This window comes from Anabrus simplex, chromosome 4 (genome assembly GCF_040414725.1).
Source record: "Anabrus simplex isolate iqAnaSimp1 chromosome 4, ASM4041472v1, whole genome shotgun sequence".
NCBI lineage: Eukaryota > Metazoa > Arthropoda > Insecta > Orthoptera > Tettigoniidae > Anabrus > Anabrus simplex.
The window spans coordinates 166,022,058-166,041,356 of NC_090268.1; the positions used below are offsets into that span (position 1 = coordinate 166,022,058).

General features: G+C 38.3%; 1 protein-coding gene across 1 annotated transcript in view; it reads right to left on the reverse strand.

The window, feature by feature from the left end:
- Positions 1–19,299, reverse strand: part of LOC136871743 (endoplasmic reticulum transmembrane helix translocase) — a 211,353-nt gene that overhangs the window by 39,262 nt on the left and 152,792 nt on the right. Inside the window, exons 12-14 of the mRNA XM_067145292.2 lie at positions 15,385–15,621; positions 7,570–7,779; positions 228–417 (exon numbers count right to left, since the gene is read on the reverse strand). Coding sequence (XP_067001393.2) covers positions 228–417; positions 7,570–7,779; positions 15,385–15,621 — 637 coding nt within the window. The remainder of the gene's footprint in view (positions 1–227; positions 418–7,569; positions 7,780–15,384; positions 15,622–19,299) is intronic.

A 19,299-nucleotide genomic window follows, 5' to 3' on the forward strand; every position in this document is an offset into this window, starting at 1 on the left:
GGTCCCTAACATAGTTTCTACTACAGATCATAATCTTGTTTTGTCCCAGGTGGTGGTGGTGGTGGTGATTACTGTTTTAAGAGGGATACAACTAGCCAACCATCCTCAGTGTTTTGTCTCATACAGGTTGGGTCCTAGTTTATAAATCCATAATGCTGTGTTTAAAAAAAAAATTCCATGCAATGCAATATCAAAGAGAATAAAAACAAACATTAAAGTACACATACCGACATCAGCATGTTTCAATGCTCCAACGTCGTTAGTGCCATCTCCACACATCAAAGTTGTATAACCAATGGACTTAAGAGCTACAATAACAAGCTCTTTTTGTTTGGGTGCAACACGAGCAAATACTGATATGTGAGGTAATATCTTGTACAGGAACGGTCTATGACATTCATTTAGATATGTCAAACCCTGAAACAAAGTCAAATTGTTCACACATAAAATACAACATGGTTGGTCTAACAGGGTTCAAAAACAATAACAAGTAAGTCACCATTCATGCATGTATACAATATGTATTCACTAATAAAATAAAATGAAATTTAAAAAAATCACAAGAAAGAAACAAAAATATTTAACATGGCCACATTTAGATAATGAAACCCTTCCAGATGAACAAACCTCACAATTCTCTAGCTTGAATTTTACCATTTCAAACATATTTTTGTATTTTATAACTGTAGTAATAGGCTAATTTAATCTCTACACTTTCAGATAATATTAGCCTTGCATCACAATTTTCAGGTTAACCTCATTTGGGAGGAATGATCATCACAGATGAATGAAGCTGTGTATGAATAAACTGGCTTCATGGAGGAGTCACGAGACAAATGAAGGAGGGCATATACCTATGAGTGGACTAGGGCAGATGATTATAAGATTCTATTTTTAACTGCATTAAGTAAGGTAAGGGTTGTAAAGCAAACAAAGTCACAGTGCTAGCTGCAAATAACATTACAGAGGCTTCATGCAGGCTTCAACACCGAACACAAAGGCAAAAGTCCATAATGAAAATGTATGTCAGAATGGAGAATACAATGGTCTTGTCACAAGCCAATACTGTCCAGGAGATGCTAGAGGCCTGCTGGCCGCTTCGTGGCCCTAACCTGGAGACTTATGCCCCCAGACCCCCTTTGCTTGCCTCTATCCCAATGGTCTTGCCACTAGCCAGACATATCCAAACCAGCCCAATTGCCTTGTCACTAGCCAGACGTAACAAAACCCATGGGTATTGTTACTAGGTGGAAATAGCCAATCAAGACCAATGGTTTGGTCACTAGTTGGATGTATCTCATATTCTGTCATGTTCTTGTCACCAGCCATGGTTATGTTCTGCCTGCATCATGCTCCCTTTCACAAACCAGTTATTAAAGTTTCACCCAATCTACTCGCCCCTTGATTTGCTATGACTGATCTTTGTTCAGAGCTTTAAAATATCTCAGCTCCATATTCATTGATCCTTACTTTCCTATAAGAGAGTATTTATGTTAATACTTTCACAGTCTTTTTTCATTATGATGATATGCTCACTGTCCTATCTAAAAGTCTCAGGAGAAAAAATCGGGCATCAGTTTAAACAAATTACAAGCCATCGATAACAAATATATTGCTATTTATTTTTTGTTGCACTGATACAAACAACTCTTGAATCAATGTGTGATAATGGGGAAGTGCAGAAAACCATCTTCAGGAATGCCAACAGCGGGGATGGAACCCCTGCCTCCCAATTCCATCTCGATAGCTATGAGACGCATACTGCATAGCAGTCTCGCTCTATAGATAAATCATATTATAGTGAAAAAATTTGTTTTCAAACAAAACATCTGTCCGGCATTCTGGGCGACCATGAAGGTCCAGAAGGAAAATATTGGCATTCTTATTTATGTGTTCACCACCCTAGTAGGCTTAACATGAGTGACAGGGGTTTAACGTAATTTGGAAGGAATGTTTTGCATATTATATATCATTCGGTGGGCATTAGTGAGTTAACACCCCCATGGCCTACAACATCAGTCCCATGGAGCACATCTGGGATGGTCTCGAGACGGATGTGTGCGCCTTGGTTATTGTTCCACCAGACCTCTGTGCATTATGGGAGGCTGTGCAGCGGTTGTGGATCAGGATGGCTTCCCAACGTTTCCAGTCCGTATAGTCACAATTATCAGGACAAAAGTTGGTCTACATGCTACCAGGTATCACTGATTCAATTGTTCATCAGTATACGTATTAATCGGAGAAGATACCTTTATTCATACCACCTCAAATGAGAATCTGCTATGAGACCGTTTGAAATGTCGGTTCATGCTACACCAAATCCATAACATACATGATCAGGTAAAGGGTACAGTCTCAGGAACTTAATTCTTATGAAGCGGAGTATTTGCTCAAAAAAGTTTAGTATAAAATCTCACATTACAGGCTACGTGGCCGAGGCGGTAAAGACGTGGTTGGATCGTCCACCCTGAAGGACGTGGGTTCGATTCCTCGTCAGGAAGTCGAAAAATTTATGAAACGAGATTTCCACTTCTGGAGGTGGACATGGCTCTGAGGTTCACTCAGCCTATACCAAAAATGAGTACCAGATTAATTCCCGAGTGCAAAGGCCTGAAGGATGTGGGTTCGATTCCTCATCAGGAAGTCGAAAAATTTATGAAACGAGATTTCCACTTCTGGAGGTGCACATGGCCCTGAGATTCACTCAGCCTATACAAAAAATGAGTACCAGATTAATTCCTGGGGGCAAAGGTGGTCGTGCGTAGAGCTGACCAATCTACCCCACCAAGTGCTAACGTTACGGACAGTGGAAGCCTTTACCCTTCCAATGGCCTTCATGGTTTGTACGGAGATGACTTTGCTTTTTGCTTTTTAAATACTAGTACTGATGTTTATTATGTTTGTTTATTCATACCCCTGCTTTGTAATTCAGTGACCATGGAATGGCTCTTGATGTTGTAAATTATATTTATTTCTTTATTGCATACTTTTGTTATTATTACTATATATCCCTTAAAATGTAAATTAACTATATAATATAGTAAATTATGCTTATCTCTTTGGATTCATCAATTTCATTGCATATTGTTATTGCTATGATAAAATGACTTCTTTATGATGTAAATATAAAATAAGAAGTATTTCTTCCCAAATATATTTGTTATACCTGCACCAATCAGACAACCGACTAGGGAAGTATCTTTTATTAAGGTACATAATGTTCTTACATATACAGGGTGCGGCAGAAATACCTGATGAATTTCAAACATAAATAACTCTTCAACGCAATAAGCCATTAAAAGATTTATTGCACAGTTGGAAAGAGTAGTGTTTGCCATTTGTGTCACATACACATACACACTAGGTTTTGAAAATAATGTCCTCCTAATGCCGACCGTCCAGTTCGATGCACCTCTTGAGGCCTCTCCTTGAAGTTCCACATGACTCGCTTGAGCATGTCTTGTGGTATTGCCTCGATTTCTTCAGGGATAGCAGCTTTCAGGTCATGTAGTGTTCACGGCTTTCGTCGGAAGACGCGATCCTCCAAATATCCCCAAAGAAAGAAATTGCACAGGGCGAGGTCAGAGGAACGGGCAGGCCATGGAACGTCATCCAGTAAGGATTCAGCATTTTTGAAATAAGTCTCAATCATGAAACCTCGGTGTTCACCACTCCACGCCATGCTAGCGACTGGCTGGCTGACTATCCCGGACGAGACGATGCACGTGTTCTCCAAGGCTAAGGCCAAGACCACACGCACCACGTCTATAACAATTGTTTGAAAGCTGTGGCCAATCTACTGTATGTGACATAAATGGCAAACCCTGTTCTTTTAAACTGCGCAACAAAATTGTGAATGGTTTGTTGCGTTGCGAGTTTAGTCTGAACTTCGTTAGGTATTTCTGCCGCACCCTGTATGCATAATTGAAGAACTGAAGATCCATATACAGGTTAGTGGGTTGTCCTATGGTAGAAGTCCAAACTGTAATTTGGGAGAGAGCAAGCCCATGTGGTAGGCCTATTACATGTCCTAAGAAACTGAGTGACTGGCTGTGCACTTCGATCACATTGCTGTGAGCTTGTTTTCAGGAGATGGAGGATTCGAACCCCACAGTCGCCAGAACTGAAGTTCTTTTTTTGTGGTTCCCTCATTTTTACATCAGGCTAATGCTGTGGCTGTACCTTTATTAAAGCAACGACTGCTTATTTTCATATAAGTCCTAGCCCTCTTTCCTATCACATTCTTGCCTTACAACCTATCTTCATGTGATTTAAGCCAATATATATATATATATATATAAAAAATCTGGTGATGTTGTTTGACTCATTAGTACCCCTGTACATTTCCTGGGTTTCCCTAATGTCTTAAGCTTGAGATACACCAACTTGCAAGATGAAAATATGTTTAAAATGCCCCCTATCCCATATTGCTTATTGAAGAAAGAAGAAGAAGAAGAAGAAGAAGAAGAAGAAAATACCCAAGCAAAAGGAAGGATGCCAGGCTGAGTGGCTCAGATGGTTGAGGCGCTGGCCTTCTGACCTCAACTTGGCAGGTTCGATCCTGGCTCGGTCTGGTGGTATTTGAAGGTGCTCAAATACATCAGTCCCGTGTCGATAGATTTACTGGCACGTAAAAGAACTGGTGCAGGACAAAATTCCGGCATCTCGGTGTCCTTGAAAACTGTAAAAGTACTTAGTAGGATGTAAAGCTATTAGCATTATTATTAAAAGGAAGGACATACATGTCCTATGTGGTAAGTCCTTGAACTTACGGAAGTTGCAATAAATTATACAATCTAGATTCTCTCTCTCTCTCTCCCCCTCCCTCCCTTTAAGAATACAGTTATAGTAATGCATACATCAGAGTAAAGGCAGCAAATGTTTAAAATTAATTTAAGCGAGTGAAGGAGAGAATGTATGGCTAACTGAGGTTGGTGGGTTTGAGTCCGGCAGTATTTGAAGGTGCTCAAATACGCCAGTCTCATGCCTAGATCTACCGGTTCATAAAAGAAATCTTGCGGGACTGAATTCTGGCACCTCTGTGTATATGAAAAACCACAGAAGTAGTTAGAACTAATAACATTATTATTCTCAATTCCGCAGTAGGCTTGAAAGCAGACCTAATTTTCGTTCACGTAGCTTGGCACATTAGCGCTCCTATATGTTTCCTGGATAAGTTTAAAGATACAACCAGCCTGCAAGCTGAAAATATGCCTAATAATCTCTCTCCTTTACTGCTTATTGAAGAGAGAAGAAAACGTTTGCGCATAAGAAAGGAAAGGCATTAAGTAATTTCTGGAACTTTCAAAAATCACATTGCAAAGACTTATTAAATAAAGTTCACCGTTTAAGATACCCCTCTTTTCACGAATATGGTCATAGAACTGTGTATATCAAAATAAAGACAGAAATATGTAACATTAATATCAGTGAGAGTGACAAAGTGTGTTTATTTCCTTAATTCCTCATTGAGCGTGGAAACAGACGTAATTATAAATATCTTGTTTTATTTCATCTTTACTTTTCTCATTCACTCGGGTAAGGGAACATTCATTATTGATGCTTACATTGAGGTTAGTTTGTTATGTCTGGTGATTTTAATATGTAACTAGTCAGGCTGGCAGCAGTGATCAGCCATTAAAAAAAGAGAATCAGGCAGCGATATTTACTTTCTACTATATGGCCTTACGTGGCAATCACTATAAATTGCTGCAATAACTTGCTAGTGTAAACCTAACCTTACATTTGTGTCTGTGATAAGAGTTGTACTGCGTGTTATGGTGGACTATGTTCATTATGGCTGCAAAACTTAAGAAGCTGACTCTTCAGCGAAAGATCGACATCATTAGTGATGCTGAAAGGGATATTCAAATACCTTTGTCACAGATGGCAAAAAAAAAATATGACTTGGCGCTCTGTACGCTGCTTGGCATCATGAAACAGAAGGAAGCAATTCTGAACGTGGAAGTGGAGTGCGGTTCTGGAGTAAAAATACGGAAGAATATTCATTCTTCGCCGTACGAGGAACTTGAAAACATTTTAATGAAATGGTTCAAGGAAAAAAGGAGTGAGAACGCTCCAAATGACAGGAACATACTTAAACAAAAAGCTCGAGAAATCGCACTTAAGCTGGGTTTGGTCGATTTCCATGCTTCCAATGGCTGGTTTGATCACTCTAAAAAGTGGCGACAGTGCAGAAGTTAATGACAATACAGTTGAGTACTTGAAAAGAATACGTTACCTCGACTTCTTGAAGGATATGATGCTAAGGATATTTTTAATGCCGATGAAACGGAAATGTTTTACAATTTGCTCCCGTCAAAGACATGTTGTTCACAGAGAAAAATGCCACAGAGAAAAAAAAAAAAAAAAAAAAAGTAAAGGAGGACTGACAGCGTTGTTATGTGTTAACAGCGACAAGAGTGAAAAATTACCCCCACTTCATTTTCTTCCTTTGAGACCACACTGGATCACTTTAATCAACCCTTTGGTTTGTCTATTTCTTGGTAGGAACTGTCCGAGCCTTGCGATCCTCCCAGTACTACTTCATATGTGTTGATATTCCTACCCTTTCTTGTGTAGAGAATACAGTCGAAACTGGTTAAGACGCCCCTCTCTAGCATGTTTCCTTGGTTATTATGACATTATTCTAAAGTCCCAGTCCATGTCCTATTAAACACATGTTAAAGAAACCAGGATAGCACATTTACATCACTCTTTAGTAAGTTCGTAATATTCCCACCATAAGAAATTTATATTAGCATTCCCGGTCACGTTGCGCGGAAGGAGCTGGACGAGGGAAATGGATGATGACGACTATGATGTATAAAATGAAAGCACGTGGTACTCCCACAATAACTGGTACCTGAATATTCTTGACATTTAAATTTATGGGTCTTCTGGAATGAGAAATATACATGGCAGATTTTTTATCACCAATCAGCACAACCAACTTCAGAACTGCTTGATTGGGGAAAGAGGATTTTTTTTTTTTTTTGGCTAGTTGCTTTACGTCGCACCGACACAGATAGGTCTTATGGCGACGATGGGACAGGAAAGGGCTAGGAGTGGGAAGGAAGCGGCGGTGGCCTTAATTAAGGTACAGACCCAGCATTTGCCTGGTGTGAAAATGGGAAACCACGGAAAACCATCTTCAGGGCTGTCGACAGTGGGGTTCGAACCTACTATCTCCCGAATACTGGATACTGGCCGCACTTAAGTGACTGCAGCTATCGAGCTCGGTAAGGAGGAAATTTATCAATGTTGAGATATGTATGAATCAGCCTGGAAAAGATGTTTTGATTTTTTTAAAGGCAAGATATGAGAGGAATTTCATATTTAATGAATACTAAGAATCATAAGTTAAAAGGACACTAAGAAACATTGATGCACACTACACAATAATTAAGTTATGTTTTATGTAATATGTCATTGTTTGTAATAACTGTATGATTGTTTTACTCTATTAATTTAAACAACAAGAGATTAAAATCGAGTGGTAAGAAGGCAAAGGATCTGCCATTTATGGCACACACATGACAAGAATTTAGTAAAAATCAAGTAACTGACCTCACCAGTAACACATAGGTCGTAATTCTTCACTAATTCCTTGTATGTATTCTTTGGTAGCACAGGTAGATGCTGAGTCTGATCAATGCTTTCCCAGTTCCATGCATCAGATGACTGCATTAGAATGAGAGTTGTGGGTTTCTGTGTAAAGCGCAGTTCTTTAGCAACATGACACGCTGTCAGAGGGTTGTCTCCTGTTATCATTACCACCTACAACAAATACACAAATTAATTACCACAGAAATGCAAAATATATATACATGACAAAATTGCTTTATTTCAAGAGACCAGAAGTACGGCAATCAAAAGCGTAACTAGGTGCGAGTACTAGAGGATGCAACAGTCAATACTTGGGGCTAAGTTTAGTAAAGCTGTCCTGTGTCTTATTGCTTGGTCTCCACCAACACTGATCCACTTATCCCATCCCATTACCTGTGGCAGAGAAGTCTTAGAATTGCTGTTGTAGTCATCTATGTACCTCATGTTATACATCGTCACAATCTTAAAAACGTTTGCCATCAAGAGGAACATTGAGTAGTTTCCTAGCAGTCACAAGCTCAAGACATTTACTAAGCTGATTGGCTTTCTGTGGTGTAATTTAGTAACTGTGCAGAACCTTGCTAAACTGGGCCGTCATCATTCATCCCACACAGTATAATAATTCACCATTGTTTCTTTTACGGATTTGTCTTGTGTTTACGATATCTATGATCTTCATATGCGTTACATTTGCTCCGTACTTCGATGTTGAAGGTCTATTCACCACATCAGACCATAAGTTATCGTAGTTGCTTGAGTTTTGGATTGACGGCTTTGCTGACTTTGTGACTGTTTCCTGTTATGCTCTGAGAGTTATGATGCTAATTTTCTCTTTTATCATAATTGTGATATAGTTTGAGAGATTTTCTATCACGGTTTGCAGTTTTTGAGTTACCTTTTCTGTGACCTTTCTTTGCAATTCATCTTCTGTGTACGTCTTGAATAGATCATGGTCTGCCACTAACCAAGAACTTTGACATTTTGTGAACTCATTAGCAGTACACGTACCACCCCTCTCCTTTCCCCTTATCTACCTCCTGCCGGATCAGGGCATTTATGGCACTTCTCCAAGTTCCTTTCTCCTTTCACCATTCCTCTTCCATCATTCTGTCCCAGTCTTGGCTTTTTATTCTTCTTCTTCTTGCACTCCTCTTTATTGAATCAATCCACTTTGTTCTAGGTCTCCCTCTCGCTCCTTTTCCCTCTACCTTCACCTCCATCATCTCTTTTGGTATTCTTTTCTCCTCTTCCTCTTTACATGTCCAAACCATCTTAGTTTACTCCTATCGATTCTCTCATTTAGGTTTTCCATTCTGACCTCCTTCCTCACATCTTAGCTTCTCCATCTGTCTTTCCTATCATACTTTTTAGCTATTTCATTTTTCTGGCCTTAATTCTACTCTCCTCCCTACCTGTCATTGTTCAGGTCTCAGATAGAAATCAATAAGGGTGCATATATATATATATACAGGGTGAAGTGTAATTCGCGCACTCGGGCGTCGCAGCGCGACTCCTCACATGCCAGCAATAAAAAAATGTCTTACAAATTTTCGTCTTGTGAGTATATCCGGTAGAAAACGGGCGTTGAAGAATAGCAATCTGGCAACACTGTAACCATATGTAGGGTAACTACCGCTGTCAGCACGTTTTCGTCGTGTTGTACAGTTGGTGCAGTGAGTACAGTTTTTGGTTGGCATGCAGGAGGTCGAAGGTTCGATCCTGGGTTGAGGCGCATTTTTTATTTGCTAATTTCCATCTGACATTACCTACTGTAATACAGTAAGACACCGTTTCTGAGGTCACATGTATCCTACATTTACAACATTTTGTAACGCTGAAACAACAAATACCTGGTTATACTAATAAGAAATAGACAGCTGAAACAAATGACCAGTCATAGGACAGAATAACTACACAAACAATATCACTTTCGATATGCTAAAGATGATAGCGCAGTACAATAACACAACATCTACTTGTCATTTACATACTACATGTATAATAATAATAATAATAATATTATTTGTTTCACGTCCCACGAACTACTTTTTAAGGTTTTCGGAGACGCCACCATACTACATGTAATATGATCGCGCAGATGTAGCACATTAGCACTAATACTGTCCATATTAAATTTACGGCCACGACGTGGAAAGGGCGCCTTTCAAAGCTGACCAATGAAAACGATTGTTCGTCCATTTCTAGAATCGTAGTATGTCAAATCAAATCAAATCAAATCAAATCAAATCAAATCAAATCAAATCAAATCAAATCAAATCAAATCAAATCAAATCAAATCAAATCAAATCAAATCAAATCAAATCAAATCAAATCAAATCAAAATCTCTTTATTTGCAAATGAGGTGTCTACCTCAGTGGCAAATGGTACACTAAAATACAATATTGTCAAGCACTAAATATTAAATTAACAAGAGAAGAAAATTTTTCTTATAATACAATATTATACAATTTACGCTAACAATGTTTTCTATTAAACACACAGCTCATCCTTAATTATATTGTTTACAAAATTCTACTTATAATATCTCCTGTACTACTTAGAAATATAGTCAACTGATATACAGTATGTGGAATTACTTCAAATGATACTATACAACTGGTATAACATTAATATTTACATTGCATTTATTTATTTACTATTTTTTTTTTAACCGTTCTGGATCCTAAGTAGCATAACGACCTGCTGCGTCTTAACCAGAGCCCCTTTTGCCACCACTTTTCAGAGTTCCTGAAGGGCCTTCACAGCTACCGTAGCGGTCCCAGGGCCCTCGAAGTCCCCACTGTACTTCACCCCTACAGGCAGTCCCCTACTTTGGCTGTCCAAACTCCTTAGACCAGGGGATGGAATTAATTTATTCACACACATTTTTTTAATTTACGATAACCTGCACTGGTCGAATGCCCTCTAACACTTCATTTATTTTCTCTGTTGCTGTTTATTCTCTTCTTGAATATCTGTACAGATTTTGGAAAAGGATCAAACACTACCCCTGGTAAACTGTTCCACTCCTTCACACCCTTACCAATGAATGAAAATTTACCCCAATCGCTTCTGCTAAAATTCCTTCTAATTTTATATTTGTGGTCAGTCCTGCCGATATAATTATTTTCCAACTGAAGCCTCTCACGGATATCTCCCCATGCTTCTTCTCCTGTATAGGCTCTATATAATCCTGTAAGTCTAGTTTTCTCCCTTCTCTTACTTAAAGTTTCCCACCCAAGTTCCTTTAACATTTCTGATACACTACTCTTTCTCCTGAAATCCCCTGTTACAAATCTTGCTGCTTTCCTCTGCACACTATCTATTTCTTTTATTAGGTATTCTTGGTGAGGATCCCAAACACTGTTTGCATATTCCAATAATGGACAAACCATACTCAAGTAACTTTTTTCTTTTAATTCTTTGTTGCATCCTTTAAGTAGCCTCATTATGACATGTAATGATCTGTATGCTTTCCCAAAATGTCATCAATATGACCCTTCCAGTGCAAATTACTTTCAAATCTCACACCTAAGTATTTGCACTTGCCATCTTTTGGGATAACTACCTCATCCAAAGTATATTCAAATTCAGTTTTAAAGCTCCTGTTTGTAAAAGTTGTAACAGTTGATTTGCCTCCATTAACCTTCATATTATTTTCTTCAACCCATTGTTGGATACTTTCAAGGTCCCTTTGTAATTCTGAACAATCCTCAATGTTATTTATTTCCCTATAAACAATTATGTCATCTGCATACAATCTTATTTTTGATGTTATATTGTTCCCTAAATCATTTGCGTATATTAAGAAAAGTAACGGACCGATTATACTACCCTGTGCAATTCCCTTCCAGACTTTCTCTTCCTGAGATACATTATTTCCTACTTTGACTTTCTGAACCCTTGAATTTAGAAATGCTTTTATCCAACGTGTAACACTTACGTCCAATCCTATTCCCTCCAATTTCTTTAATAATATTCCATGTTCCACTCTATCAAAGGCTTTGGAAAGATCTATGGCTATGCAATCTAACTGACCTCCTGAATCCAACTGATCTGATATGTCCTGCTGAAATCCCACCAGTTGTGCCTCACAAGAAAATTTCTTTCTAAATCCATACTGGCTCCTCATGAACCAATTTTTATCATCACATATCCCTCTGATGTACTTCGATATTAAACTCTCCAGAATTTTACAAACTATACTGGTCAGGCTGATTGGTCTGTAGTTCTCTGGTTTCCTTTTATCACCCTTTCCTTTGTAAATTGGTATTATTATAGATTCCTTCCATTCCTTTGGTATTACACTATTATGACATAGTCAAAGAGAAATTTTAAATAAGGCACTATGTACCACCCCATTTTCTTTAATACCTCCCCAGTAATTTGATCACTTCCTGCAGCTTTTCCTTGCTGAAGCAGTTGGATTTCTCTGAAAATATCTTCGTTTGTGAATGAGAAGCTTCTTGTTTCCCTCTGTCTCTCTCCCTCTCTATCTTCTGTGTCGGTTTCCAACTATGTAAGTCCAAATGGTTTCTAGAGGACCCACTGCAATCGCTGTTGACGATTAAGATGCCAGATACCATACCACCTGGACTACATTTACAAAATAAAAAACATACGCTTCAACCCAGGATCGACCACTCGACCTCCTGCATGCTAACCCAAAACTCTATCCACTGCACCAACTGTACAGTACGACTAACTTCTGCTGACAGAGGTAGTTACCCTACATGCGGTTACAGTGTTGCCAGATTGCTGCTTTTCAACGTCGTTTTTCTGCCGGATATACTCGCAAGACGAAATTTTGTAAGAGACATTTTTTTATTCCTGGCATGTGAGGAGTCGCGCTGCGACGCTCGAGTGCACGAATTACGCTTCACCCTGTATATATATATTGTGTAAATTATCTCTTTACACTTTCTTAATCCTGACAAGGTTTTTTTACACTCCGGTAGAATGCATTGCCCTGTTGCACCCTCTTGTTAATTTCCATGTCTAGCCTTGTATTCTGGATACCATAATAAAATCTGAAAAAACGAGTTTTCATGACCCCAGCAGCAAATTGCATATGTGAACAATACCATGTTACTACAGTGAAACCTCATTAGTGCATTCCTCATTAACACGTTTTCCCGCTTAGCACGTTGTAAATTCGAAGTTCTGATTCTCATCGTATTAAATTTATATAAAAATACCTTGTTTATTGTGTCACAAATTTTTGCTATTACCGCTTAGTACAATCACATTTTTTCCTAGCCCTGAAAATGTTGTCATCCCTTGTGAAGCAAATGTGATTTCCAACTCGGGTAAGATCCGTCGCCACAGTTGCATGGTTATGGAAAAAGGCCTTAAATTCCTGAACTTCACAGGATAAGTTGCACGTTCGGGGAGCAAGCTGTTAGCCTCAGGAATGTTCAATTTTGTTTGGCAGTTAGCCAGTTAGTCTATTTGTACTTGTATTAAGCATTCCATTCAGAAGATAGAAATTTAGTGTTGAGTGGTACACTGAAGCAGAGTGAAAATTTGTCGCGTGATATGGTTTACCTATATCTAGATTAGGAACATAATCATGTGAAATTGATTAGCATGGTGCATATTTGTCTTGTGATAGCCTAGGTATGGATACGTAAAAAGTGAAATTCCTTTCTAATGAGAAAACATCGATATCTTTCAGAAACTGGACTGACATCCGCATCTTTAAGCGCGTATAGGTCACGAATGTTGAACTTGCACCTTAGAGTTTCGACTCGATTGATTCAACTTTGAAGTTTTTCAAAATGGCGGCCAGAGTCATTCTGTCACAGTCGCACATGGCTGAGTATAACCTCCAATTCACTGTCTAAGAGTGTGACCAGAAAATAATGTTTTATAACCCACTGCTTTGAAATAAACGGCTTCTACTAACATTTGTTTTAGAAAGAGTGTGATCTGCAATAATACTTGGATATTTTTATTGGCCCCGGTGCAAATGTTTTCATTTTTGTTGTTTTCTGTTTTTCACGCCTATCAGTGCACTTGTTATTTTATAAGCCCAAGCAGAAAAGGTTTTCATCTTTATTCTCTTGTGTTTTCCACACCTTTTAATACTTTCCTCTCATCTTGATAAATGGTAGATACAGCTTTCACTGTACCCGCGGATACACAACGTAAACTGCCTCCTTAAATCTAAGAAACAATGTTATGTTTTGGTACACCTTAACATTGTTTCATAGTTTTAACTGTATCAATGTAGATCTGTACAATGAAGTTCGTAAATTGTACCAACTGCCTTCATAAGTAAACTCTTTCAAGATTAAAATTATTGTGTCCACCTTTTCAATACAAATATATATATTTTTAGTGGTTAAATTCTACATGAATGAAACACCAGTTAGGGACCTGTTTTGCCCTAGTTATGGGCATCTTCAGCCTATATTAATCCTAAGGTCAAGAATTAAAAATATAAACATTGGAACTTATAGTAAACTAACTTAATACTAAATACAATTGTCTTATGCTATTTACACAGTTTACAATATGTACAGTATGTACAATAAGTGCATTAACCTTGCCAGAATTTATGAACAATGAATTACATTTTTTACAATGACCAGACCAATGCAGATTTGATTGATCACAACTTGAAAACTGTAAACTGGAACAAAATGAGATTAGTTACTTGCAACTGCCTTCATGTCGGAAAAAATCTTATTTAGTATTTCCGAATCACTGTTGGATAGTTTTTATTAATATATTCAGTAGTACATTTTCTCGCTTAACATGTTCATTTTTGTTGTCCCCTGCAGAAACGTCTTAACTAGGTTTTACTGTTCATGTAAGAACCAAGAAAATTCTCTAGTGGATTTTTGTCTTGCAAACAGTTTAAAGTGATTTGAATGTGAAAGTATACATGGTGTGGTAACTTGTGTGCATTTCAATAAATTAATTAAAATTATAATAAAAAAGAGGGGTGCCAATTAACAAAACATTCAATACAAGAACATATAGTTCACAGACCAAAGATAGAATAATTATATATATGGATACTGAGATATGGGTATGGCACATTTATCACCTTTGAGTGCATATTTTCAAAATTATATATCATGTACAATACTTTCATTTGTCAGATGGGTATGTAAATCACAATATGCAACGAGAAATTATTCCTAAGCTAAATAATAATAAATCTAAAGTAATACTGCCTAATTTCATACAGGTTGTTTCAAAATCTGTTACACTTTTCTCAGAAAATAAGTAAGTCAGAGGTCTGATTTGGTTTGTGTTGTGAACCATGTAGTTTTACAGAATGAATGGAGATATATTTATCAAAACCTTCATTTTAACATTTTTAAAAATGCAAGAACTTTCCATTTTATTGAGAACAAATATAATATGCTTTTTAATTTGTTTATAGCTCATGTCACTTACTATTAGAAAAGAAACACACTCATTTTGTCATGTGTTCTTAACCTTTCAGAAAAAATGGAATGCCTTTGAACAGAACCATGTAATGTAAGTACACCTAAGCAACAGAATGTGTAAGTTAAAATGATTTTCATGTAGTTAATTTTGAAGAACCCTGCACAAAATTAGGCAGTGTTGTTTTAATTTATAATTACTATACTGCTCAGAAAGAATTGCTCATAGCATGTTGTGATTTTCATGACCCTCTGGCAAGTGGAATTAAATTGATATATAATTTTGAAATGTACACATTCAAAGGTGCAAACCATAAAGCATGCTCACATCCCAGTAACCTTAACATAGTGACTAATCAATGGTTTACTTACCCGGTGGGAAGCATTGATTATTTCCTTGATAACACTACGAGAATCTACTTTCAATGGACATGAGATAATAACAAAGCCTGCAAATACAAGATCACATTCCAAATCTTCTCTGCTCAAGTCACGAGTCTGCTGAGGAGTTAACCGCCCAAGTTCCTTCCATCCTAGTGCCAGTACACGGGCACCACGACGAGACATTTCCAAGTACACTGAGTCGTATGTGTCAGGGACAGAAGAAAACTGCAGGGAAAAAAAACACTCATTTCAAAACCGGATCCAGAAACACTTATTAACTCACTAATTCAGAATTCCTTAACAGCTAAAACCGATATAAAACAGGTTGTTAATGTTCTTGGATGTTTTGCAATAAGAAAAGACACAAAACAGACAGAATGAAGTTCATGAGTGTTAGAGTTTAGGAGAGTTTTAAGAGAAAAATGTTCTTCTCGATGATGATGATGATGCTTGTTGTTTAAAGGGGCCTAACATCAAGGTCATCGGCCCCTAATGGTACGAAATGAAATGACAACAAAAGTTCAACAAATCCACTGACCAAAATAAATAAAAATGTCATGAAAAATGAATGGATGGACATGAACCCAAAAAAACAAAAACAAACAAGAAACAAACAAAAAACAGTGGATCCGACTCAAAAATGGTCATAAATAATAGTATTATTGACCAAGGGACCACTTATAAAGCACAGTCCTGAATCGATTATGCTTGATGTCTAAAGGGGTCTAAAAACCAGGTCTAAGGCCCCTCAGTATAGTACATGTCGCGAGTAAAGTAGAACCATGATATTTCTCAAGCTGCGGTACTAATCAAAGGTAGCGTAAACTCACGGTGTTCCAAACATTAAGGTACTACTCGCAAGTATTGTACGTCATAAAGGTAACGCAGACCTATGGTGTTTCTCACACAATGGCGCCACTCATAGCCAACACAAACCGATGAGGTTCCTCACCTAGGTGTACTAGGCATGGGCGCCAGCATTCCCGTGGTGTTCCTCACATAGTGGGTACTAATCACTGGCAACGCAGACCCACGGTGTCGCTCATATAGTGGTACAACTCACAGACAACGCCCAGACCTGTGGTGTTGCTCACATGGGTACGACTCACGGGTACTGGAAACTGCTACGAATCACAAAACTATTCAGTACCTAACAGAATGGTACTACTCGCAAGTAGAAGCGACCCATGGTGTGCTGCGCATGATGGTACAAATCAAAAGTAGTTTCATGGTTCCAAGACAATCATCCCTTGGTCGCTCCTTTTAGTCGCCTCCTACGACAGGCACGGGAAACCGTGAGTGTATTCTTCGTCGGCGTCCCCCACCCACAGGGGGTTGTGTGTTTGGTCCACGAGAGGTATTTTATTTCCCTCAAGTCTGCAGGCAAGCCAGTTAGGACCCCCCTATCCGCCACCTGGGGCGCACACGTGGGAGTATCACCTCTCCCCGTGCTATGCTGGCGTTCGTGGAATGTTATTCTCCACATTGTCTTAACTTACTGGATACCTTTCAGGAATGAACATGCTAAAACAAAACTGCAAATTTTTGTTACAATGATAGGTTGTTTTAAAACAAAATATTCAACCAAAGTTTACACAATTTAAGTTCAATAAAACAGCAAAAGACTAACATTAATTTACCTATGCTAAGAAATGAGAAGCACAAACTCATGAACGATTTTCATTAAATATGAATAGATGATATTAACAAAAAACAATGATTGAGGAATATAAACAGACTATCTTACATACAAGAAGTAGGAATGTACTCTCTCTATACTAGACAGGAGATTCTGTCTGATCTACCAGTATTTCTCAACTACAAACAAGAAAGAGTGGTACTGCAGGAGATACAATAGAAATAACAGATAGCAGTACAAATGTCTATACTTTAATGGTGATATCAACCGAAAATAAATACTTCTTTAATAATTTTGCTCAGTGGGCCGAAACTTTATATTTACCCTCGGCAAGCGGACACCCGTATCCACCGCGGACTAGCAGGAAATCCAAAAATAGTCACCGCTATCTGCTGCGACGCTCAATGTGTTAAATAATCACATGTAGCTGAGCGCAGGCCATCTCTTGCATGGATTAATGAATGACCAAATATAACATCTTGACATCTGGTGGCATGGACCAGCCTGGCTAACTCAACCAACAAACTTTTAGCCTTCTGCGCGTGGAACAAGCCACCCACTCTCCAAGGAAAAGAAGAAGCCCAGGCACTTTCTGACAGAAGTCACACTTCCCGTTCTATTGACACCTGAAAATTCAGTTCTTACTAGAAACTCAGTCGTATAACGGCCTGGGTTTTCTATTGAAAAGGATCTGCTTCATTTAGTCAGTCGATTACAATGTGATGAACTCGCCAAATAGCAACAATGAAATTGAAATAATAAATAAGGTAGTTCAACCTATTCAATACAAATAAATATGAAATTTAGAGTTACATTCCTATTTAATTATAAGTGGAAGCGGTACTGGTTTCAACCCCAATCCGGGTCATCATCGACCGAATAAAACGCTAAAAAAATTGCATAGGTAAGAAAGAAATTAAAGATAAAGTCCCCACAAAAATAGTGCAAGAGGCAAAATAAAATAACAGGGATAGGCACTGTAAAATTCAGAAGAAGTAGGAGGTAAGTCACTTAAAAGAAGGCTCCAATCATTTAACGAAATTACTCATTCAGGTAATACACATCAGGTTACATCACTTCGGAATGTACTGTCTGAAGTGTAGACCGAATTCTGGATACTCAGAGCCCATAAAATTGTTAGGAAGCTTGCCTTGCACTGCATGCAAAATCCCAAAGAAACCCCAAGGAAAGCAAATGAAAGCAACACTGCTATCAGACTGAGTGAAGTCTGCAAAGTAATTTATTATGGAGACTGAATTTGCTGAGCCCCTATATGGCAACGTGGGGAGAGAGAACACAAGGCCTATATCACACAATTAACGTACACTACTACGCGAGAAGTGCACTTAGAACTCATCTCTACAAATGCCTTCCAAATAGCACTTCCAAGATTCACTGGAAGAAATTGTTTGTCTCACACCATTTACATCAACAATGCAAAATAGCTGCCAAAATCAAACTCTTAGAACATTGTAAGGCGTTGGTCATCTGAAAGACTCACCAATTCCTCGTCCAAAATGGTTATCATGTAGAAGTTTATCGTGGTGGGGCAGATGGTGGGCACCATGAAACGTTTGCTTATGGAATTAGGACAAGCAAAAGTTTACCAAGGAGCAGCTGAACACGATTAATATTGAAGTCACTATAAATTCAAGGCCAACTTCACAAAGAGAAGATTTCGAACCACAACCACATCAGCTTAACCAGAACCAACAACATGTGACCTGATAACAAGAGTTTTGCTTCCAGAAAAATCTGTAAGAGATGGGCAAAATAGTATTTTCTGTAGCCAGAAAACTTCAATGAAGTACAGCACTCACTGAGAACACTGTGTTGGAGATGCCATCCTGATCCATGAGGACATTTGCCCACAGTACATGTGGATGAAGGCCAAGATCGAAGGACTCCAGCCTGGTCGAGATATCAATATCTGGATGGTGTTTTTGTGCACATCCAATCGGCAACAGAAGAGTATTTCAGTACAGCAAGTCAATCAGGTTGGGTGGATGTGGAGGACTGACAGAGATTAAGAGAAGAGAGTTGCCCTGTGATTGTGGTTGTGTTCACTCTCTGTAAATGGTTTTATACACTTAGCCTGTACTTGCAGGTAGACGAAAAAGACTGTTTTAAGTAAAGTATGTGTTGTTTGTATACTTAATATTAGCCCATTTACATCATTTGAGAAGCAGTGTTCGTGCACAGTGTTTCGGTGCACAAATAAAATGACTCAGTATCTCACTATCTTCATATATCAGATTCCCTTT